Raw genomic sequence first — 25,066 nt, 5'->3', positions numbered from 1 at the left:
ACTTTTTAATGGCAATCGCTATTCTGAGTTTATATCTTGTAATTCTGAATTTTTATCTAACAACGACTTTTTTCTCACACTTTTAAGTTGATATCTTATTTTACATCTGATCCATTTTGTGTTTACATCTGTTTATATCTAGTAATTCTGAGTTTACATCCTTTAATTGAGCATACTGTATATCTCACGATTCTGACATGTCATTTTCATGTTATTTTACACCATAATTCTACTTTATCACAATTCTGAGTTAAAAGTTTAAAAGTTTATATCTTGTAATTCTGATTTTATGCCTCAATTCTGACTTTTTTTGTTTTGTTTACATCTCACAATTCTGTTTATATCTATTATATGCTGTTACCTTATTTTGATTTAATAAATGTAACACATAATGTTTGTACAATTTTAAATAAAATGGTGCTAACACAACACAGACAAATTATGCAAATTAACTCATTGTTAGTGAATTCCCCTAATACTTTATTTTCAAACCTTCGGCAGTTTTCAAAATATATATTTAAATGTATGCATTTAGCAGACGCTTTTATCCAAAGCGACTTACAGTGAATTCAGGCTACCAATTTTTACCTATATGTGTTCCTGGGGAATCGAACCCACAACCTTGATATGCGAATGCTCTACCACTTGAGCTACAGGAACACTAATATACACACTTATGTTCTACAGAACAACAAAAAGTAATTCATATAGGTTTTAGAACAACATGAGTGTATGATGAAATTTACATTTTTGGGCGAAATATACTTTTAACCAGATGTTAAAAACTTTATTTAAAAAATAAACAGCAACTAGAGAGTTGGTACAATCATGTCTAGGAAATGAAACCGAAACCCTCATGAGGAAAGATTCAAGGAAACAATCACTTCTTTGATCCATTTCTAACACAAAATGAATCATACAATCTTAAGTGTCTTCCAACTTTCTGTAGATAATAATGCACTGCTCAGCCCTCTTGTTAAAACAGCCATTACTCAAGCGAGTCATAACTCAATTAAGAGTTATGATCTTTACTCAATTAATATCGATGAAGCTTTACTGATCTCTGAAGACCCTACCGAATCAAAGCCAGACAATGAACAACGATGAGTTGAGCTGAAAAATCAAGTCAAGAATTATGAACACGCCTCACGTCAACATCCATTTCATCAAATATTTAAAAGCATAATACAAAATCAGTTCTTCAAGAAAAACATCAGGAACGAGATACCGCGCCCTCCACATTAAGTTCAAGAGTTTCACCATTAATTCAATCTCTCTTCCCTTCAGAGGAAACAAGATGATAATTGAAGCCAGCCTAAAAGATATAGAGTGTTTTTTCTTCTTCTTCTTCTCCTCTGTGTATGTGACGAACACCACAGGTCAAAGTTAATATCAAACCCACAAAGCAGTAATGAAAAAAGGATTAGAGTGGGAGGAGGAGGAGACAGAGCGAGAGAGAAAGTTTGCCAGGGGTGGTCTTACCGCTGATGCAAAGGCTGAGAGAGCACAGACTTTCCTCGCAGGTCTCCGGGCTCTCCACCTCCCAATGAGACCCTCTTTCTCTTTTCCTGGGAGACATCTGTCTTACGATGTTTAAAACCCGGTTCACTCTATCCATCCTTCCCTTAGCACTGTGTGACCGAATGTCCCACGATTCCACCCCAATGTGTCACATTAGACACGGAGAGTCTTCTGAACCAGCGCGTTGAGGAGACACTCTGGCTGCTAGGATGCTAAATTTACATCTGTTTTCGTTTGATTTTTGCAACAAGCCAAGAAACGGGAACAGAGGGGGAAATAAATAGAAATATATCCCAGTTTGCCTGTCTCTTTCACTGTGAAGCTTTATCCCACTGCTTCCACAGCACAACTAGCAGTGAGTTGATCTTTTTTTACCTCCCTCCCTCTATCCAGCTTGCTCTCTCTGACTCGCTCACTCTAGCTTTCATCTTTTTCACGAGGGTCCCTTTTAATCAGCTAATAATACCTCATTAGAATTGGGAGAAACTGGCGAGGGTAAACCTTAGGATGGAGGACGGACTGACAGCTGTGAAGTAGCCACACAGAAAGGTCCACCTTAACGACTTGAAGAGATCTAAATGGACTTTTTGTATATCTTAGACTGTCTGTCTGTTAGCTTTTATGATATATATACATATATGCACTAATATACAGCTTAAAGTTAACAGAGGGAATTGTCTTTGGAAAACAGACTAAAAATATTCATGTTTATCATGTAGAATTCAAGGGGGCACCAAATATTTGTATGTAAATATGTATTGTATACTTCCTTACTATAGACCAATGCTACTTTTGAGTCATCGAAGGGTAACGCCCCTTTTTGGGGGAAAACAAACGGATTCCTGATACAGAACTCGTTCTAATTTCTTGATAGCAAAAATTGCACAAACATACACACTCTCTTTGCCGGCCGAGGACCGTGAGAGGTATTTAAAGAAGCTACTGGATACGGTGTTTACAGAGGTGTCCCCTTGAAATGGTTGAAAACTGGATTAATAACCCCACGCAGTGGCCAAATATGGACATCTAACGTTACCATTATCACCAAGTAGCCTATTTTTGTCATTAACACACTCACAGTATGATAAACTAGACGATGAGGCCATGTCAAGAGGAGTCGGTGGTTTACTTGGATCATATTTCACTTGATTTAAGCTATTGACAGTTTTGTTGTAGTTAGAAATACGAAGCTGCTAGCAGCTACGTGATTAACGTTGGCTTTCATTAGGCACGCTACCTTGGCTGTTAACTGATTTTACGTTTGAAATATTAGTCCAGGCTAGGACTAAACAATATCTGTTTGAAATTGTGTCTGACAGGCCTGTACACATCAGAAACAATGAAAAATAAAAGGTCCCTGGAGCGAGTTCTGTATCAGGAATCCATTTGTTTTCCCCCAAATAGGGGCGTTACCCTTCGATGACGCAAAAGTAGCGTTGGTCTATAGTCTGTGGAAAAACAATATATGAAGTGAGTAGTACGCCAGCATTTATAAAATTGTACACGAAATGATTAGTATGTCCGACTTTATGGTATTCATAAAACAGTAGACAAAAAAAAAAAAAATCAGTACATGAAATGAGTAGTGCAGCATGTCTGAATTTGTTGTATTCATAAATCAACAGGCAAAATGCAATGCATGAAATGAATAGTATGTCCGAATTTATATTTGTAATACAGTAAGCGAAAAACATCACGTGAAATTAATAGTATGTCCGAATTTATAGCGTTTGTAAAGCAGCAGATGAAAAGCAGTATGTGAAATGAGTATTATATCTGAATTCTTAGTTTTTATTAAATAGTATACGGAAAACTTGCGTGAAATGAGCGGTTTATCCAAATTTGTACAATTCATTAAATAGGCAAAATCATTACGCGAAATTAATATTATTTCTGAAAATTATAGCACATTCATAAAGCAGTAGATGGAAAACAGTATGTGAAATGAGTAGTATGTCTGAATTCGTAGTATTTGTTCAATAATACACACATACAAAAAAAAAATAATAGTATACGGAAAACTTGCATGAAATGAGTAGTTTGTCCAAATTCGTACTATTCATAAAAAGTAGGTGGAAAACTATACGTGAAATGAGCAGTATGTCTGAATTTGATAATTTATTCATTAAAAAGTACGTACAAAAACTGTATGTGCAATGAGTACAGTAGAGTTTCAGATTACATAATATTTATAAAACAGTAGACGAAAAAAAGTATGTGAAATGAGTAGTATGTCCGAATTTGTTGTTTTCATAAAAGAGTAGATGAAAAATACAGATGACTTACTGTTTCAGCCGACATTTCAAAGTGCGCATTGAAAGAGTATTTTCCCATGATGCCACGGGAAGAAAGATGTGAATGGCAGTGTTGCAACTAAAACAACTCACACCATAGGACACATGAAAAAGCTAATATGGCAAATGTACAGTAGTATGTCTAGATTTCATTCATACTATACAGAATGCATTTGTTTTAATTTTTGCAAAGTTTGTGGTCATCAGATGTAGTAATGCCTACAAATGCACCAAAACTCCACCCCCAAACTTACTGTTTTATCAGGAAACTCAATTAATCAATTCCATTAAGGTTTTTCAAACAGACAAAAACTTTCTAGATTAATGACATCCACGCCTTATTGTTTGGCCAAACAGGAAATCCCTTCTTTAAACTCGGTGAACGTGATTTCACCAAGTACAACATGTTTCTGGATCAACATCCTTGTTGATCCTGGAACAACATTCCAATCAACCAATCAGAACAGAGATATACATTTTCTGAAAATAACAGTTTTAGGCTTACAATCAGACCTAGGTGTTTCTACACTCTTGTTAATCAGCTATCATTTCCCACTGATTTTAGGAATACATTATGGGTAAGGTTAGGTTTAGGGTTAGGGATTGGGATAAGTCTATATTTTTGGACAATAATGTTGATCCAGGATCATCAAATATGTTGATCCAGGGAACATTTCTTACTTGGCAAAATCACAGCGACGTTCAAACTCATGCAATTGGGTGTGAAATAACTACCCACAAAATGACACTGCTAATCACCTACGAATACAATAATGTTAGATGCAGCACTAACAAACCAATTTTTGTTGATTTGGCCCAGGAAGGCGTTAATCTCCACATAATTCCCTTTAAGGCATTATGGGAAAATCATCTCTTAAGGAAATGCCACATCACGCGTGTCTCTACAGCTGTTCACTCTGCATCCCTCCCACACTGTAGAAGAATGGAAGGGGAGTGCCGAGGAGACTGGCAGAGAGAAGAAAGCCCTTTAAATTCAGTATTAACATCATGAAGTTCTCCAGAGGCCATGGAAACACCCACAGGACATTGCGCTAATCCGACAAAGTGGCTGCACATGTACGTGAAGAGTTTATTACCTACTCTCCTTCAAAATGTAAAGCATAGCAGGGAACTGAAATTAAATCAGTGAAATGAAGACCAAATAGACGTTTATAAATCGCATTAACTCGAGGTTGATTCGTCGTTATCCACTTGATTCGGAATTATGATTATCAAAGGTAATCAAAAAATATCTTCTGAGACCCATTTGAGCGACAAAAGCTATCGAAGTGTGTGAGGAACGCTTAGCCTTACACCTGGTCTTCCAACCAAATTCATGAGAAAACTTTACTATTTTCTAAAATGCTGATTGCTTATGAATTTGACTGATGTAATCCGCATGGAAATGTACCATTTAAAGTGTACAAATTACAATTTTGACATCATTTGCTCACCCTCAAGTTGTTTCAACCCTGTATTAGTTTCTTTGTTCTGTTGAACACAGAAGAAGATATTTTGAAGAATGCTGGTAACCAAACAGTTTCCAAAAGCCATTGACTTCTATGGCATGGAAAATACACTGTACAAAATACAATAAAAGTAAACGGCTACCGCCAACTGTTTGGTAACAGTTTATACTTAGAGAAAGGAATCCTACTAAAACAAGTTGATGTCTGATCATACAGGTTTTCAGTGAGAGAGTTTGGATGACCTTGGGAAGACACTTGAACTTTTTTAAGATATAAAATACTAAAGTAATAAAGATTATTACGTCCACTAGACCACCCTAACAAGCACATTCAAAGTTTACTCTGCAGGTGTCCTATCACATGATTACCTGAAAGAAAACAAAAACAAATGATATATTGTAGAGGATATATTATATCAGACATTTTGTTGCTTTCCTGCCTTACATAAAGAAGTTAAAACTTTTCAGGACTGTTAGCTTCAACTCAAGTTTTTGATAAATTATTCACAAAGATGAATTTTTGTTTAGATATTATAACTTCATAGGGAATAAAATTTCCCTCTGCACTTAACCAAGAGATGACACAGCTAGCAAACAGCAGTTCAAAATGCTAGCATGAGGCAAAATGCTAAAAAAAAACAACCTTGATTAGGAAGTCTCACATACCCTAATACATAGATACTAGTGTTGGGTAGACATGCAAAGTATATTTTTTAGGACTGTGACAAAATTTGGCTTTCTTCAAAACAGTCTACTAAGAGTAGCTTGGGCCTAGCAGTGCAGCGCTAAATGCTACATCAGTACTACATTGTATTTTAAACACATCTTTATCAGACACAATAATTAAAGTTGTCTTCCTAAAATGTTCAATCTGACATGTGATATGATAATGAAATTATAATAATGAATAATAGTAATAATAATAATAATAATAATATTGAATAATAAAAGATTTCATTTAAAGAGACATTGTTCCATTAAATATCTGTTATCTACTTTTTGTTAGCTTCTAGCAAACCATTTTAGCTGTATGACAACAGATTAACTGCTTTAAATGAGTAGCTTGTCAAGCTTACATTATCTTCCTCAGCAGTGCTGTACAACGCTTACAAATGATACTGTGCATGAGTCATATACAGACGCTTCTGGTACTTTTTTTGTTCCTGTTTGAGCTTGATTGCCAGAATTCCAATCCAATTTTTTTTTTTTTTTTTTTTTTTTTTTTAGTTTCTTTCAAAAAGAGCAGCTTGAATATGCTGCATTCTCCTTTGTGTTCCACAGAAAAAATATCATGCAAAGTGACAAGAGGCTGAGAAGATGATGACATTATCATTATTTCTGAGTGAACCATCCCTTTAAATCTGTGTCCTTGGGCTAATTACTGCAGCGCTAACCCAGACTTCAGCTGAGACACTGGAAACTGTGAACATTTTAACATGACTGCGGCGCGTGGCAGCTGAAATGGGCCTAAAAAGTGGAACACTGGTTAAATGCTTGAAAATCACTTTCAGAATTCCAATCTGCTGAGCAACATTTTCCTTTGACTTCACCTGTCTCATGAAGCTCTTCCTCTGCAAGAACGACTGATCTGGAAATCTAGGACATGAGCAGTCGTGTTCAACAAATAAAATGGTTTGCATGCATGGAAAACGGTAGTTCATTGAGTCACTGACATTGGAAAGGGAAATATTATATATATATATACACTCACATATATACAAAATGTAAGTAAAACTACTTTACAACATGAGAATTTTAGAGTCATTACTCTATTATCATTTTTTCCCCCACCGTTTTTCAAACATGGGTGGGGGAGTGAATACAAAAACTATATTTCTCTAAGAACTTGGGATGTTTTCAACGAAATTTTAAATGCTCCCTTTACAATTGTAATATGTTTTTCCTGTCCTTTGCAGACTTTTACAACACATGTCCCTATTCACTTTCATTGTACAGAATGTAAAGAAAAAGGACAGCATGAACATTCTCCTAAACATCTTTTATTACGCTCCTCAGAAATAAGATAATAATACGGGTTTGGAATGACACAAATATGAGTAAAGAAGACCATATATTTGTGTTTTGTTTTTAACCGAATGTATTTCTCTGTAAACTTTTCTTTAAGGAGTCGAGTCGCTCAATGCAAACAGTACACCCAGACACAACACCGTCAACCAGTCCTTGAAAATATCTTCTGATATGTGTAAAGTCAGTCACAAACCACCTTTAAATAGTTGTTATGTTCCTGTGGAGTTCCCATATGCTTGCTAAAGTGAGGAGAGGCATGAAGTTAGCCAGTTTTCTTAAATTGTTATACTTTCAGAGTTTTAACTGGGTCAGCTGTGTGCTGAGGAAAGATAATGCAGTTCCTTTTCATCCCTGACAGAGAGAGATGGAGAAAAAGTGGAAGAGAGAAAGAGAGAGGGAGCATCTGCATGGTTTCATCTGAGCTGGGTAAAATGGGTTCAGTCAGTCAGCTCACACACACACACACACAACTAGCACCAAAAAAAGAAGACCAGTTAAAGTGATTTCCTGTGGCATATTAGAAGAGTATGATATCGAGTTTTGGAACTGTGTGTGTGTGTGTGTCTATGATCATCAGATCAGATTTCCAGAGAAATACAAGCTTCTATAAAATGCAAAACACACATCATGTGGGTCTGTTCCGAACCTCTAGTAAACCGCATTGATGTCTACTGTCAGCATTGGAAACCTCTAATGCAACCTAATAAGCAACTGATTTAAAAAGCTCTTCTTAGGAAACAAGTTTAATGGCTATTCTCTTGCACATGATCGAATAACATCCACAATTGATTCCAATAGTCTGATTTTAGCATGTTGCTAAGCTAACAGCTCATTACTTAAATATTAGGCAATTTTCACACATACGTGACACTCTTCACGCAAGCAGACACTCGACTCATATTCAGAACTGATTCCAACAGAACCTGGTTTTAGCATGATGCTAAGCTACTAGCTCAATACTTCAAAGTTAAGCAATGTAACAGTCCATGTGACCAGATAATGTTCACAGCTGTTTCCGGTAGATCAGATATTAGCATTTTGCTAATCTTACGATTCAATACTCTAGCATCTAAGAAAATAAACAGTGACTGGGATCCACACATAAATGGCGATCTTAACACAACAACACAATTGACTAACAGACGCAGTGGATTCCTATAGAATTTAATGTTAGCATATTGCTAAGCTAAGCTCAATACTCTAATGTTAAGTAATCTTGAGTATCATTCTCACACACACATATAAGCGGTGCTTCTCATGCAACTACACTATTAACATTCGCAATTGATTCCAATAGAGTCTGAATTTAGCAAGTTGCCAAGCTAACAGAATAGTACTTAATACAGCTTAAAACATCATGCAAACTTATGCACACATGCTGTAAGTGGGACTTTTTATGCAGCCATGCAATAGAAAGTGTGGATAAATGTTGCCTAGGTGGGCAATTCACTAGAGTTTAAAAGAGAGAGAGAAAGTTTTTTTCTATCATGAACAGCTTGTAATTCATAATAAAAGTATATTACTAGTTATGTATATACATATACATATAACTGTAACAATAGAATTCTGCTTAGGGCACACATTTGGCCATAAAAAATATATATATTACCGCCATTCCCACATCTGCGCCCTCACCCACCCTCACCTCATGTTTGCAGCTGACTCCAAATTATCATAATTGTTGAGCAACTTTTTTTTTTTTTGGTAATAAAAAACAGACCTAAGCGAACAACAGCCTTTAAAATGACTTAAAATGCATTATATAAAAACAATGAGCCAATAATGACTGGTAAATTAATAATAATCATATGTTTTTTATTGAATAACACTGTTAAAATACATAGTATAATAAAAAATAAATAAACAATTCACAAATGGCTGTAAACTATTAACTGTTTATTTATAATTGCACTCTTCTTCAGTGACTAATATCTTCTGCTTCATTGAATGCAGGGTCAATACTGAAATTTGTAAAAAAAAAAAAAAAAAAAAATAGAATGAAGAATTAACTTATTATTGTTTATTTTGATAATATTTAATTATCATGTTTATTTAATATGTATAACTTCAGTTTGTAATATTGTTAATAATTTTTTGCTATAAAACTACATTTGTACTTCGTAAATAATTAAGATAATTACAATTTATTTTTATATTTACTTTTATATTTTATAACGTTCTATTTTGACGTGTATCGTGGGTGCAACAATACGATTCTGCTTAAATTACAATCAAATTACATTTACTTTATTAGCTAACATGCTAACATCAGATTCTACTGGAATCAAGTCTGGAAAAGAGCTGTAGGTTCCAAAATTACATTGAATCAAAATAACAAGCAACTGCTTATGAAACAAATACATTTCCAGATAATTTAACCGCCGCTGAGCCACTGTTTTTGGATGAAGGCAACATAACCAATCAGACAATAATGCTCATAGGGTTTTATATGTGGAGATAAATTCATGGAAATAAATGCTACATAAAATCGCCACAGTGCTTCAATGCATTTGAAATGAAAGTTAATTTTTAATATCAAATGTTTTTCTTGTTGCCACCAGCTCTATAAACTTGCTGACTTATTCAGTGCTGAAGTTGCACTAATCCGCTAGAAGTCATTCACCATGGCAAAGAGCATTTCCCCCAATGCTTCATTTCTTTCTCACTGCAATTATGGCGAGTTCCCATGAGGATCTCGTGTAGTGTCTTCTTCCTTTATAACCTGATGTTAAAGGCTTTTTACATGACTAGCTAGTGTACTAAATCCAAATTAATCATCAGGGCTGCAGATGAACACCTTTTAACATAAGCGCCATGTCCTGCTTTGACCTCTCTATGATTCACATTGCAGATAATGTCCCAGAAGGATGATTTAATGAGGCTGCTGGGTAGCAAGAGGAACTGTACATAATAAACTGTTAAACAAGCTATTAAATAAACAGAGAAGACTGTACAAACAGTGGTCCCACCAACAGTCAGTTTACTGACCGTCTGATGCTTATTACGCACAAAAATGGCAAATAAGAGGCACATGGAGTTGAAAGTGGAATTGCTCGGGTTGTGTTAAGGTGTAGTCAGCAAATTTCTGCACATGAAATCAAGCCTGCATAGCTAGAAAATTTTGATTCATTTGCGCAAAACACAGTAGCTTGAATGAAAATGATGTTATATTTGCAGAGACGCTCCACAGGGCAAATAAAGTTATTTTAGCAGTTTCTGTAGCTACTTTATCAGTCACAGAGAGTTCAATCTATGAGATAAAGATGGTATCAAACACTTTGAATACAAGGTTTTGCATGGACAAATAGCCTTTAATCTGCAGTCCAGGAGCCCTCCGGCGCTTGAGGCCTGTTTTTGTTCCTTCATTGTGCGAGTTGTTTATTATGCTATTAAATCTGCGCCTCTGCATAATGTCAAGTCACATTTACTTTAGCATATTCCATTTATATGTAAATACTGACCTCTGATTAAACCAGCCAAGTTACATTTCCATACAGATCTTCACAATGTTGATTAAAAATAATGCACTTACTTACTACAGGTACTCATGTCCTAGTACACCAAAATATGCCTGTTGAGCAACCACGAAAGAGCTCCAATTACAGTAAATATGGCTGAACAGCTGTTTACGCATTTATGAGAACATAGGTCACCTGTCGGATGGCTGGTCAGGGGTTCAAAGTTGTGCCCACTTTGGGGCAAACATAACTAAGATGATTTTACTTGTTGGGAGAGAAACTCAATAAACACCAAGCATTAAACTTTGAGAAAACACTTTGTTTGGCCTTCCATAAGAGGAATCGACTAGAAATTCAGTGGCTAAGTTGTATTTACAACACTGTTCCAGAACAGTTCAACCCAAATATTCAGATTTTATGGAGGATTGTTTCCTGATCCTGGGAGGGTAGACAACAACGCCGTCTGTTCTGACTAAGTCTGTAAGTATGTTTACATATTTAAAGGATGTGCCACTGATGATTCAAACGTCATATGACATCATTTGACCCCTTTAACTCATGCACTACTACTATACAGGGTAACACTTTATTTTAATAGTCCCCTTTAGACACTCTACTAGCAGTAAGTAACTTTGCAACTACATGTCAACTAGCAGTTAGTAGAGTCTTAGCAGACTGTCTGCTTAATATCTTCTAACACTTTCTTTGTCAACTAACTGTCAACTTATACTAAGCCTAAACCTACCCCTAACACTAACCCTAAACCTACCCTAACAGTCTACTCTGAGAGTTAGAAACATGTAGTTCCAAATTTCTGAGATTTAGTTGATATGTAGTTGACATGTAGCTACAAAGTTACTTATAGTCAGTAGAATGTCTAAAGTGGACTATCGAAATAAAGTGTAACCCTATACAGTACACATGATGGATGATAAAACCACAAACCATGCTAACAAAAATATGTTCTAAGAACATTTAGCTAAGGCTCCCATTAAGGTAAGAAAATATTACTGAAAGTTGTCTAAATGTTCAAAACGTCCAGTTTTAAAAACTTTCTTTTTTTTCAAATATTAGTGCAAATAATTTTGCGAACATTATGGGAACATTACTTTTCAATGTTCTCTAAACATTATGAAACAAGAAGTAAAAAAGAAAATATAAAAAAATAGACAGACGTCCAACTTAAAAAATACAGCTTTCCATGAACAACTATTGCGCAGTGCACTACAAACTAATGTAAAATGTTATTACTAAAATTTTAATTAAAAAAAGTTTTGTTTAGTTTAGTTAAAAAAGTAAGTACTACTATAAATTAATATTTATTACTTTAGATGGGAAACTTTATAAATTACTACTTAGCGCACATTCAAGGTCCCATGTTTCACCACTTGTGTTTGTCGAATTGATTTTCTGGCAACAGTTTGTTGTGTGCTGAGGTGAAACATTGTCTTCTGATCGACTGATAAATCAGTCAAGAACAGGCTAATGCTAAAGAACTTAGCTCTAGAAGGAAGAAGGAAAACGTACACACAACTCATAATCGCTATAGGAGTCACACGTCTCTAAATTGTGGCACGATATTTTAGCAATGTTCCCAGTTTTAAACCAATATAAATAAAGAAAGAATTGGGTGGTGAAATCAGAATCATGGCTTTTAGGAGCTGTAGAAAGTTCAGCTCGGTCTGTCAACGTACACTTGAAAGTTTGTTGAATTTGCGTGCGAGAAGAGATGTTGTGTCTGTTGTGAATGATTCATATGGTTTAGTACGCTTAGTATTTATAAACTCTCTCTTCCCACGTCAGTACCAAAAAAAAAACACTCTTCTTTTTAAGGTCAGAAAAATTAAAACGACTTTCCTACATGCACACATTACAGGCTAAGAATCTCTCCCAATTCTCCTCTTGTACAGCTACAAGTTATAATGCTGGTGGATTAATAATTAATTCATGTAGACGAGGAAGATTTCATTTCCTGTGCCTCCTGGGTAGATGTCAAAGAATTAAGACCGCGTAGAATTTTGTGTCAGGATTATTGATCACTTTTGTTGTCGACCTCACATTTTGATATATGCTATATCGGCAATACCCCAAGATGTCAAATGAGTATATCACTCACATGCGTAAGTGCTTGAAGGAGATAATGAGGTAATTATAGCAAACATTTGATTATGAAAATGATTTAAGGTCAGTAATACCTCTATAGTGACATAATAATGAATGCAACAATTAAAGACCATGCTAGGCGAGTAAGGTGTGCGAATGGTGGCAGTAAATTTCAGTTCAATATGAACAGCTTCGTACAGTAGAAAGTTTCCATTACATAACACTGTTTTTATCCAGATATATTCATTTATTTCAAAATACATTGTAAGTCAATTTTGGTTCAATGACTGGCTGGTGTGTCCTGTTATCACAATGAAGAAAAAAAGCCACATAAAAAATAAATAAATAAAAATTGTAGTATTAAAAAAAAAAAAACTAGTTTGTCATAGTGTTTTATTATAACATTATTTATTAGAAAATACAACATATTTTAGCAAAACTCTTTTACTGCTTATTCAAACAGATTTGTGGTCAAATATGTTCACACCATGTAACAGTAATTACTATATGACAACCCACATGGTCTACTTGGGAATTATACGTTTTCATTAACTTCTAAATGCCTTTAAACAAATCTGTGTAATCAGAGTATTCAAATTCTGAGTTTACATGTGGTAATTACAAGTTGTACGGTTTTTAGTTGGAAACTCGTAATTTTGTAATTACGACATGGTGAATGCATGTTAACCATAAACATGCAAAAATAAATAAACAAACAGACATATCAGATCATTTATGAGGTATACTGTATATATATATATATATATATATATATATATATATATATATATATATATATATATATATATATATATATATATATATATACAAAAATGATCATAGAAATGTAAAGAATTTTGTAATTAATCACGATTAATCGGAATCTAAATTGAGAAATTAAATCATTATGAGGCAGAAATTTGAAATCATGAAATACTACATCATAATTATAATTAGTTGTAAGTTGTATGACATATTTTGTCACAATTTTGACTTTGTCATAACCGAAATTTGACTGTCATAAGAAATTTGACTTTTCACAAGTCAAAACTATTAAGTTTATTATCTATTAATTAAGCATAAAATAAAAATAATCTCATAATTTCACATTTTTATTTCATGATTAGTTTTTATCTCATTATTTTGTGTTTTAATGTCATAATTGTGACTTTTTATCTCATGAATAGGATTTACCAAGGCTATTTTTACCTTTATGTAGCAAAAATACCCTTCTGTCTTTCCAAACCTGTATGACTCATTTTCTTCTATGCAAAACAAAAGCAAATTTTTTGAAAAATGTTGAAGATGCTCTTTTCTATAATAAAAGCTGTTTTATCTAAGCCCTGTCCACTTTGATTTCTTTTTTTAAATTAATAATCCTTGATATTTAAGTGCTGTCAATAACACGTTTAATCATATTATTCTATAACCAATCACAACACCAAAATTTGAATCTCCAAATTTAAGTGGGAAGAACAATTGTGTATTTCACATATGTGTGTAATGGCATGCTTTTACTAAGTACTATGAATGAAGACGAGTATCTTCAATGCCAGAACTGATACTGATGCCTCGTATCAGTGCCTGTGGTATTATGCATGTCTTATTTATAGCTGCCTCTTTACATTAAGCTAGCCTAAGGGAAAGTGTTTTAACATAAAAAAAATGACACCATCAGCACCAACAAGAAAACCCGATTATTAGCATATCATGTTTCCACTATAATACATTAAGCTAAGCCAGAGGCTACAATGACTCCACGGACTTACAGACTAAAATATTCTTGTTTAAATCCATCGCACACTCAGCACTCACTTTCCCGTCCTCTTGAATCTCTCATATCCTACAGTGAACGAACGAGTACGCACTTTGATTTAGTGCACTTGGGAGGGGGAACTAGATATTTGAGGCCATGAGTACTTGCTCCATTCGTGTGAGTGCAGTGTGAAGGCTGCTGAGGGCCTCTGTACCTCGATGCGGCTCGATTTCTCTGATCCAGCGCTCTTTGATGTTCCTCCAGCTGGCTCCTGTTTGCCTCCTTTGGTAATTGCAGAAAGGGCCGCTCATCTTTGCCCGTGTCCTCGCTGTGGAGCTGGGCGTCACTTTAAACAGCTTCACTGTGGAGACACGGGCGTCTTGTGCTGGCATGGGACATGGGTAGAGTTAAAAGTGAAGCTGTAATCAGTGGAGCGGGAAGTTTCTGTGATCAGAGATAGACGACGGGCATTGTGGGGGAAAATATGTAGAAATACAAATGTCCGTGATGGGCTTTAAGGAATATTCCAGGTTCAGTACAAGTGGCAGCATTTGTTATGTAATGTTGATTAAAGAAATTCTAGAAATAATTTGATTTATTCTTTATTTTCAATAAGCAATAATAAAAATTGAGATGCTTATACTGGAAGTGAATGGAACTCATTTTTTGAGTATTTAAAAGCAGAAATGTAAAACGTATAAATGTATTTATAAAAGCATTTATAATAATTCTTCTGTTTAAACCGGTGTATTATTTGAGCTATAATGCTGCAAGATAATATTTTTTATTTGTTTTAGTGTTTGAGGTGTTCTGTTTTCATGATAACAACGTTGTAAAATTGGATATGAATTTGTACAGGAGCATTTTTTTTCACAGTAAAATCACGTTTATTGTAAAACGTATATTGTTCAAATCTTGTATATATATATATATATATATATATATATATATATATATATATATATGACATACAATATATTTTGTCACAATTTTTTTACAATTTCAACTTTGTGATAACAGACTTATCTCATAATTTTTTCTTTGTGCCGTAAAAGTCATAATTATTACATAAAAAGTCAAAATGTGTCAATTTCAACTGTGATAATTATCACTTTTTATCTTATGAATTGTTTATATCATAAAAATAAAGATTTTTTTATTTAAAAGTCTTAATTGCATAATCAATATTTGTGTTTTGACTGTCATAGCTATGAAGTATTTTCAATTTCAAAATATCTCATAATTTATTTATTTTTTTCTCTCTCTCTCATAAATTCAAATTTGTATCTCATAATTGTACGTTTTTACTGTATCCCATAATTTCTGGGTTTTATCTCATAATTTGGTTTTTGTCCTTTTTGGAGTCTCTTTAGTTCTATGGAAAAGAGCAGCTTTGACAATCTGCTAAATATCTATCTTTGTCTTCAACAGAATAACTGAGTCATACAGATTTATAACAACATAAAAATTAGTAAATGACGATAAAGATTTAATTTCCGAGTCCCAAATACCACAGAAGGAACGCTGCTGCCAAGAGAAGGCTGAAAACACCAAAAGAGGCAGCATTATTACACCCTCCTTAAAAATCGCACAAGGTTTTATATGATTTTTTGTCTAAAAATTGTTCAGTCAGGAAACAGATTTAATTAAACGCTAATTTCCACGACAGAGATTAAACATAGACCTAGACTGAACTAAAGCAATCCTCCAGTGAAAACATTTGAATCTGTTCTGGGAAACAGGCCCAGTGTTTCTGTGCTTTAAAATGTCTCGAAGAAGAAAAAGAAAACACCAATTACTCTAGACAACTGCTACTGCATCAGTTTAATCCATAAACCCAAGTCATATCTCAAACAAACAGTGCAGAACATCTAACGTTTCATAAACAGATGACAAAATCGATTTCACGTCATGTTAATTTAAGTCATTTTGCTTTGTGTGATGTTCGTGCCACGTGAGGAGCTATCGTGTCAGATCCTGAACCCTGCAGAGAGCTAAATCGACCTGACAAAAAACAGTGTCGCACACCATATGAATGATAGCGTTTAACAGATTACCCACTTGGGTGCAAACACATTGATTTGAGCCAGTGAGGAGAGTTAATCTTCTGTAAGCCACACACAGCTGAACAATCTGTCAGGAATCGCAGAACTCAGATCACGACCACAGATATGCAGCTTGAACCTTTATAGACGCCAAAGATACACAGTAATACGTGTAGGAACTGTTAATTAATCTTTTATTTATTTATTTATTTGGGAATTTGAAATGGCCTCATGTTTTTTTAAACCATTATAGCCTCCCATTTTCAATAAAATATTACATTTAAAGTATATTAAATAATTTTAGGAGAAAATAGTAGGCTAAATTGTGTGCACGATTTACTAATTCGTTCCCTCAATGTACTAAAACTTGCACATGATTACTATTGCATTGTAATACTAATTGCATTTACTATTTTGTTCACTCGATTTATAAATTGTGTACACAATTTACTAATTTGTTCCCTTGATTTGCTAAATCGTGCGCATGATTTAGCAAATCGAGGGAACGCAATAGTAATCATGTGCACGTTTTAGTACAGTGAGGGAATGAATTAGTAAATCGTACGCACAATTTATTTATTTTTTTCTTGCATGTCGTGCTGGGCTCTGCAAAATAGTTCTTAGTAAATTGATAATTAAATGATATTAGGTTACATAGGTAGTTACATTACCTTGACATTTCTGACTATTGCAATTCCCACAAAAAGAAAAAAATCAAAATTTACTCTTCATCAGAAATTAAAAACATGTTCAATCATCCAAGAGACACGTTCAAGATTATGTCTTCTATTTTTAATGTATGAATAATGTATGAGTGAATAAATTACTACATTTTAAACTCACTGACCCATAAATACAAGTGAATAAAGATATCGGAAATGTTAAGACAAGCTACTGATCTCAATTTCGTCAGAAGCAATTATGGAGTGTATGACAGGGTTTTTAGAAAACAAACTAAAAATACACATTTTTAATGGGAAGCTCAGAAACCCCAGCAAACCTCTCCCGTGTTAGATCCTGGTTTAATGCGGCTCATCATTATTGAGAGGAGTCTTGTTTTTGTGCTAAAGAGTCAAACCCTGGAGATGAAACTGTAGGCTGAGGAAATGTTAATTTACCTCTCAGACAACACACTCATAAACAGACACATGGAGAGAGAAAAAGCTGTTTATGCACTGCACAAGTAAGTGTTGCACTGTCATTAAATCAAAGAGACTTCAACCACACACTATCCTCTACTGAGATGAGGAGACACGGCTGACAGGACATCTTCAGTGTGTCTGATATCATCATCATCATCGCTCATGCTATTGTGGAAAAACTCTAACTCTAGTCTGCTTAACATAAAATGGAGTCCAGAATGATGGCAAACATGTATGGTTTTTAATAAAAGATATGTTATGTACGTTGGCTAATATTTGAAACCGATTAAAACTTTTTATTTGTTATAAGAAGGTCATATACATTTTTTCAAAATATGCCTGACATTCAAACATCAAATATCAAATTGAAGGGTAAGTTCATCAAAAAAATCAAAATTATGTCATTAATAACTCACCCTCATGTTGTTCCAAACCTGTGAGAACTCCTTTCATCTTCTGAACACAGTTTAAGATATTTTAGATTTAGTCCGAGAGCTCTCAGTCCCTCCATTGAAACTGTGTGTACGGTATACGGTCCATGTCCAGAAAGGTAAGAAAAACATCATCAAAGTAGTCCATGTGACATCAGAGGGTCAGTTAGAATATTTTGAAGCATCAAAAATACATTTTGGTCCAAAAATAGCAAAAACTACGACTTTATTCATCATTGTCTTCTCTTCCGTGTCTGTTGTGAGAGAGTTCAAAACAAAGCAGTTTTTCATATCCAGTTCGCGAACGAATCATGCGATGTAACCGGATCTTCTTGAACCAGTTCACCAAATGGAACCGAATTGTTTTAAACGGTTCGTGTCTCCAATAAGCATTAATCCACAAATGACTTAAGCTGTTAACTTTTTTAATGTGGCTGACATTTCCTCTGAGTTCAAACAAACCAATATCCCAGAGTAATTAATTTACTCAAACAGTACACTGACTGAACTGCTGTGAAGGTACTCATCTTACTGGACCTGTCTGCTGCTTTTGACACCGTTAATCACCAGATTCTCCTGTCCACCCTCAGAAAGATGGGCATCTCTGGAACTGCACTCCTGTGGGTTAAGTCCTACCTCTCTGACAGATCCTTCAGTGTGTCTTGGAGGGGTGATGTTTCAAAGTCACACCACCTTGCTACTGGGGTTCCTCAAGGCTCCGTACTTGGACCACTTCTCTTCTCCATCTACATGACATCTTTAGGATCTGTCATTCAGAAGCATGGCTTTTCTTATCACTGCTATGCTACTCTACTTCTCATTCCAGCCAGATGACCCGACGGTAGCTGCTCGCATTTCAGCCTGTCTGAGTGACATCTCTATCTGGATGAATGACCATCACCTTCAGCTTAACCTTACGAAGACAGAACTCCTGGTGATTCCAGCTAACCTATTGATTAATCACAACTTCTCTATACAGCTGGGCTCATCAACCATTACTCCTTCGAGGACAGCCAGAAACCTAGGAGTTGTGATGGATCATCAGTTAAGCTTCACAGACAACATTGCTACAACGACCCGGTCCTGCAGGGATTGTATAATGTTGCCTTATACAACATTAGGAAGATTAGACCCCTCCTCTCAGAGCAAGCCACCCAAATTCTTGTCCAAGCTCTTGTTCTCTCCAGACTGGACTATTCTAATGCTTTCCTGGCGGGCCTTCCTGCATATACTGTCAAGCCTCTGCAATTGATCCAGAATGCAGCAGCAAGGGTTGTCTTCAATGAGTCAAAAAAAGCTCACGTTACTCCTCTCCTCATCAGGTTACACTGGCTACCAGTAGCCGCTCGCATCAAATTCAAGATACTGATGCACCAACATACCTAAACTCACTAGTTTAATCTTATGTGCCCTCCAGAAGTTTGCACTCTGCAAGTGAAGGACGCCTTGTGGTACCATCCCAAAGAAGTTCAAAATCACTCTCACGCACCTTTTCCTGGACTGTGCCCAGCTGGTGGAATGACTTCCCAATCTCAATTCGTACAGCTGAGTCTTTACTCATTTTCAAGAAACATCTAAAGACTCATCTTTTTCGCCTGCACTTAACCAACTAACACTAGCACTTTTCCTTTTCTTGCTTCTATTGTTCTCATTTGTAAGTCGCTTTGGATAAAAGTGTCTGCTAAATGATTAAATGTAAATGTGAAGAGAGAACTAAAGATGAACACAGAGCCGAGCCAGATAATGAACAAAACATTGACTAATCGGTTTTCAGATGGTTTTCACCAGTAGTTCTTATGGAGAGTTCGATTCAATAAACCGGTTGAAGAAAACGGTTCACCGGTTCTTTTGCGCTCAACGTAATGGCGTCATTGACGATGATTGCCCTTGATTCAAGCCTTTGGTTTACCTGGGCTTATAACATTAGCACAGAATCAGTTCAGAATCAATCACCAAAAGACTCAGTTCGGTTCAGACGCTCTGTGTGTCAAGTCTGTTTCACGCTGAATCACACATGCGCAGTATCTTCAGCTCCTCGGTTCTCAAATTGGACGCGTCTGACAGAAACGGTTCTTGACTTGAAAACGGGTCAATCTTTCATTCGTTATCTGGTTCGGCTCAAGTGTTCATCTTCAGTTCTCTCTTCACAGCAGATCAGTCAGTGTACTGTTTGAGTAAATGAATTAATCCTGGATATTGATTTGTTTGAATTTAGAGGGAGTGTCAGCCACGTTAAAAAGTTAACAGCTTGAGTCATTTGTGGATTAATGCGTATTGGAGACATGGACATGGACAGTATACCGTGCACATAGTTTCAATGGAGGGACTGAGAGCTCTCGGACTATATCTAAAATATCTTAAACTTTGTTCAGAAGGTAAACGGAGGTCTCACTGGTTTGGAACAACATGAGGGTGAGTTATTAATAACATAATTTAGATTTTTCGATGAACTAACCCTTTAATGACAAATTTATGACATTTCATGATCTAAATAAAGAGCAAACTAATCATAAACCACTGCAATATTTGTCGTATTTTAAATTGCAGCTGCTCCTCAGTTGTGGCCTTACAGAGTTAGGTTAGGTTAGGTTAGTGTTAGGTTAGATTAGTGTTAGGGTAAGGGTAAAGGTTAGAGTTAGGGTTAGGGTTAGAGTTAGGTTAGTTTAGTGTTAGGTTAGGTTAGTGTTAGTGTTAGGTTAGTTTAGTGTTAGGCTAGATTAGTGTTAGGTTAGGTTAGGGTTAGAGTTAGGTCATTTCCAACACAATCAACAATTTTGGCAAAATAAAGTTGTTGGTTTTTTTTTTTTTCTCAAGTGTTAGTTTAGTTTTATATCAAGGAAACATTATTTTTTTGGTCAAAATCATTCAATTAAAATTCGATTCGATCAGAAATCATAATTATTATATTAAATGTATTTTTTCGACTTATGTCATAACTATGACTTTGTATCTCATAATGAACTTTTGTATCATAATTTTGACCTTACACAGCATTGTTAGGCATTTTGTATCTTTTTGGATACATCAAATTCTAGTTATGAAATTAAAATGAGCTATTTTATTCAAAAAAATTAAATGAACTTTCACTGCCATTTCTACAATATTATATCAAACATTTTTAAGAGGAATGTTTTTCTATAATAAGACAATGTGAAAAAAATAGTAAAATACAATATTTGTATTTCTATTGCAGTCATGTGACAACCTTTTACACATATCTTGTAAAACAAATATATGTATATGTATAAAAATTCTCCTTCTATGGTTTCAGTACTTCGTCCCTGTTCTATATGTACTATTCTAAACAATGCATTACAATTTTTATTGCGAGAACTTTTCGTGTTATTGTCTTTTATGATGAATCGCTTGTTTCCTCATTTGTAAGTCGCTTGGATAAAAGCGGCTGATAAATAAATGAATTTAAATATAATGTAAATGCATACACTGCTTTATTAATAATCAGAAACCCTTTCCGAGGACCATAAAACGACATGAGCCAGACTCCAACTCCTGTGAGTGGGAACAAATGTACTTCATCCATCCGGACGAGGTTCATTTAAATGATGTGTGTATTCCAGTCTGCAGTCCTTTGAATAGATCCGTGCTTCTTTAAGAGCTTTAGCCTGACCTCTAATATGAACTCCATCATAGCACAGACAAGGCTTTACTAGAGATTCATAAATTAATCATTGCATTTACATAGTGATATCCCAGGAAAGTAAAGTGCTGAAGAGGTGAAGTCAGATAGATTGCAGCCCAGACTTATGATTATCTGCATAAAGTCTGGTGCATTTACTAAAATATTCTATAGCCAAGCACTTACTGTACAGACAATGTGATAACAGACTTATATTGATAGGATATTGAGGTTCCCTGTACGTGGGGGAAGCCGGGACTGCTTATAATGCCAGTGATTGGAAGACCAGACTGATGAATTAGTATAGAAATGTCTAGTCAGAAAGCACTGATTTCACACAAGCAAGCAATCATTTAGCAGATGCTTCTATGCAAAGTAAGCTTTTGAAACTTGTCTTGAATTACTTGGCGTCCAGTGGTTTAATTTTCTTGTTGATGTTAATAATTAGCGTTACAATGTAAATTTAAACTTCTAAAAATGACTTGACAAATCATGACATAAGACTTAAGTTAAATATAACGTTTGACCTTTCCATATGTGCGTTCAAATGACATCCTTCATGAATAAACATGACGCCAATAGGTGTAGAATATGCACAGGAAATAAATAAACTGCCTTTAGTCTAGATGCCAACATAATAGCACATTTACTGGGACAAACTAATCAAGACTTATGTTACAAAGGCTTTAAAAAAAGAAATAGGCTACAGTAAACCCTGTGCTACTAAACAAATTACACAAATTCTGTAGAGGTTCTTTGTAGTCGACGGACTCTTTAAGCTTTCTAATTCTTTCAGAGATATTTGAGAGTCATAAAATGTGTTGCAATCAAAAACTCTACTTTTTATATCTACACAGCGCCACCTTGTGATCACTGACTCCTAATGCACTGGAAAATGCCACAGGAACATTACACACACACTTGGGGTTAATCGGTACAGATGACATTTTACGACCAGCTGGGGAGAAACACAGATGTTACTCACAATGTAAATGCTGAAGCTGAAATGTATACACAAACACGTCTGCACATTCTAGTAAGATTATATATAGCCAAGTACACAAACAGCAAAACTTTGGACGACAGATTTGAAAACGCAAACGTGAATCCCCTTAATTATTGTTCCCTATTTTTACAAAATACAGGACATAATACTAAATTTACTAGTAAATGTATCCTAGAACTTACTCAAAATTCGAGTGGTATTGCTTTAATTTTTCAGGACTGAATATGATAAACCCAGGTTTCCCTTAATTAGCCTATTAAAACTGTGTGTACAGAACAAAGATGATTGACAGGTGATATAAATATGAACCTGGTTTCATTCTCACATAACATGATTATTTTTATTTGTAAATTAAATTTGTAGTTTCTAGAACTTTCATTAATTTCATTTTAAAAAATAAATTATAGGCGATAATTTAAAAATAAATTAAATTGCATTATTTGCATAATCCCTCTCTCTCTCTCTCTCCCTCTCTCTCTCTCTCTCTATGCACAGTATATATAATTCCCATACTTCCTTTTTATTATTTATATATAATTTATTTTATATATATATATATATATATATATATATATATATATATATATATATATATGTATATATATATATATATATATATATATATATATATATATATGTATATATATATATACATATATATATATATATATACACATACATATATATATATATATATATATACACATACATATATATATATATATATATATATACACACATACATATATATATATATATATATATACACACATACATATATATATATAAACAGTGGGGCTCAAAGTTTGGGCACCCTTTACAGTATCTGTGAAAATGCAAGTAATTTTCAAAAAATAAGAGAGATCATACTAAATGCATGTTATTTTTTATTTAGTACTGTCCTGAGTAAGTTATTGTACATAAAAGATATTAACATTTAGTCCACAAGACAAAAAAAAATGCTGAAATTATTAAAATAACCCCACTCAAAAGTTTGGGAACCCTTGGTTCTTAATAATGTGTGCTGTTACCTGATGATCCTTGACTGTCTTTCTGTTTTGTGATGGTTGTGCATGAGTCCCTTGTTTGTTCTGAACAGTTAAACTGAGCAGCGTTCTTCAGAAAAATCTTTAAGGTCCTGCAGATTCTTCAGTTTTCCAGCATCTTTGCATATTTGAACCCTTTCCAGCAGTGACTGTATGATTTTGAGATGAATCTTTTCACACTGAGGACATTTGAGGGACTCAGACAAAACTATTTAAAAAGATTCAAACATTCACTGATGCTCCAGAAGGAAACAAGATGCATTAAGAGCTGGGGGGTGAAAACTTTTGGAATTTGAAGATCAAGGTAAATTGTACTTAATTTGTGTACCGGGAAACATAACAATATCTTCTGTTGCTTACAAAGGGCAGAACTAAATGGAAAAAAAATAAATAATTTGATTTCAACAAAATAAGACAAATTTGGCCATCTCCATCATGTTCAAAGGTTTTCACCCCCCAGCTCTTAATGCATCTTGTTTCCTTCTGGAGCATCAGGCATCATGGCGTCATTGATTGGATGGACCATAAGAACCTTGAATACATCAGTTCTGCTAAAAGGTTAAATTCTAGGCAGGCTTGGTGTGCCTTATTTTTCGGTCGTTTTTAAATTTCTTATCATCCAGGTTCTAAGAACATTAAACCTTCATGCTTTGTCCCGTATTTTTGACAGATCTGAATGCCCGTTGTTTTCACATGACATTGTGGTATCAGCAATGACTCTGGAGATTGAATCGAAGGTCCGTAGGGCCTTAGAAGGGGTAATGCCTCCACCCGGATGCCCACCCATTAGTTTATTTGTGCCAGAAGGATTACGGTCAGAGGTCATCCGTTGTTGGGCCCATTGTTCCAAAGTAGCTCTGTGCCACTTCTAAGGTTTCCAATCGACCTCCTGCTGGACTTCTTCAGCCACTCTCAGTTCCTTCAAGACCCTGGTCCCATATTTCGCTAGATTTTGTTTCAGGACTCCCACCATCGTAGGGTAACACAGTAGTTTTGACCGGGGTGGACCGGTTCTCGAAGGCAACTAATTTTGTTCCTCTGCCCAAATTACCTTCAACCAGAGAAACGGCAGTTGCTGTCATTGATCATGTCTTTCATATTCATGGCCTCACGGTGGACGTGGTCTCCGAC

The 25,066-nt window shown here is 34.9% G+C and overlaps 1 protein-coding gene across 2 annotated transcripts in view; it reads right to left on the bottom strand.

The window, feature by feature from the left end:
• The window catches only part of grip2b (glutamate receptor interacting protein 2b), a 143,981-nt gene that overhangs the window by 97,157 nt on the left and 21,758 nt on the right, over positions 1–25,066 (bottom strand). The window contains exon 1 of one of the 2 annotated variants that reach the window (XM_026236254.1): positions 1,483–1,856. The exons of the other annotated variant lie outside the window; for it this stretch is intronic. Within the exon in view, the coding sequence (XP_026092039.1) occupies positions 1,483–1,618 (136 nt within the window). The 5' untranslated portion in view covers positions 1,619–1,856. Of the gene's footprint in view, positions 1–1,482; positions 1,857–25,066 lie in introns of those variants that run through there. 2 annotated transcript variants of the gene reach the window in all.

This window comes from Carassius auratus, chromosome 47, assembly GCF_003368295.1.
Source record: "Carassius auratus strain Wakin chromosome 47, ASM336829v1, whole genome shotgun sequence".
In the NCBI taxonomy this organism is placed as follows: Eukaryota; Metazoa; Chordata; class Actinopteri; order Cypriniformes; family Cyprinidae; genus Carassius; species Carassius auratus.
This window is presented reverse-complemented; position numbering and strand designations above follow the sequence as displayed.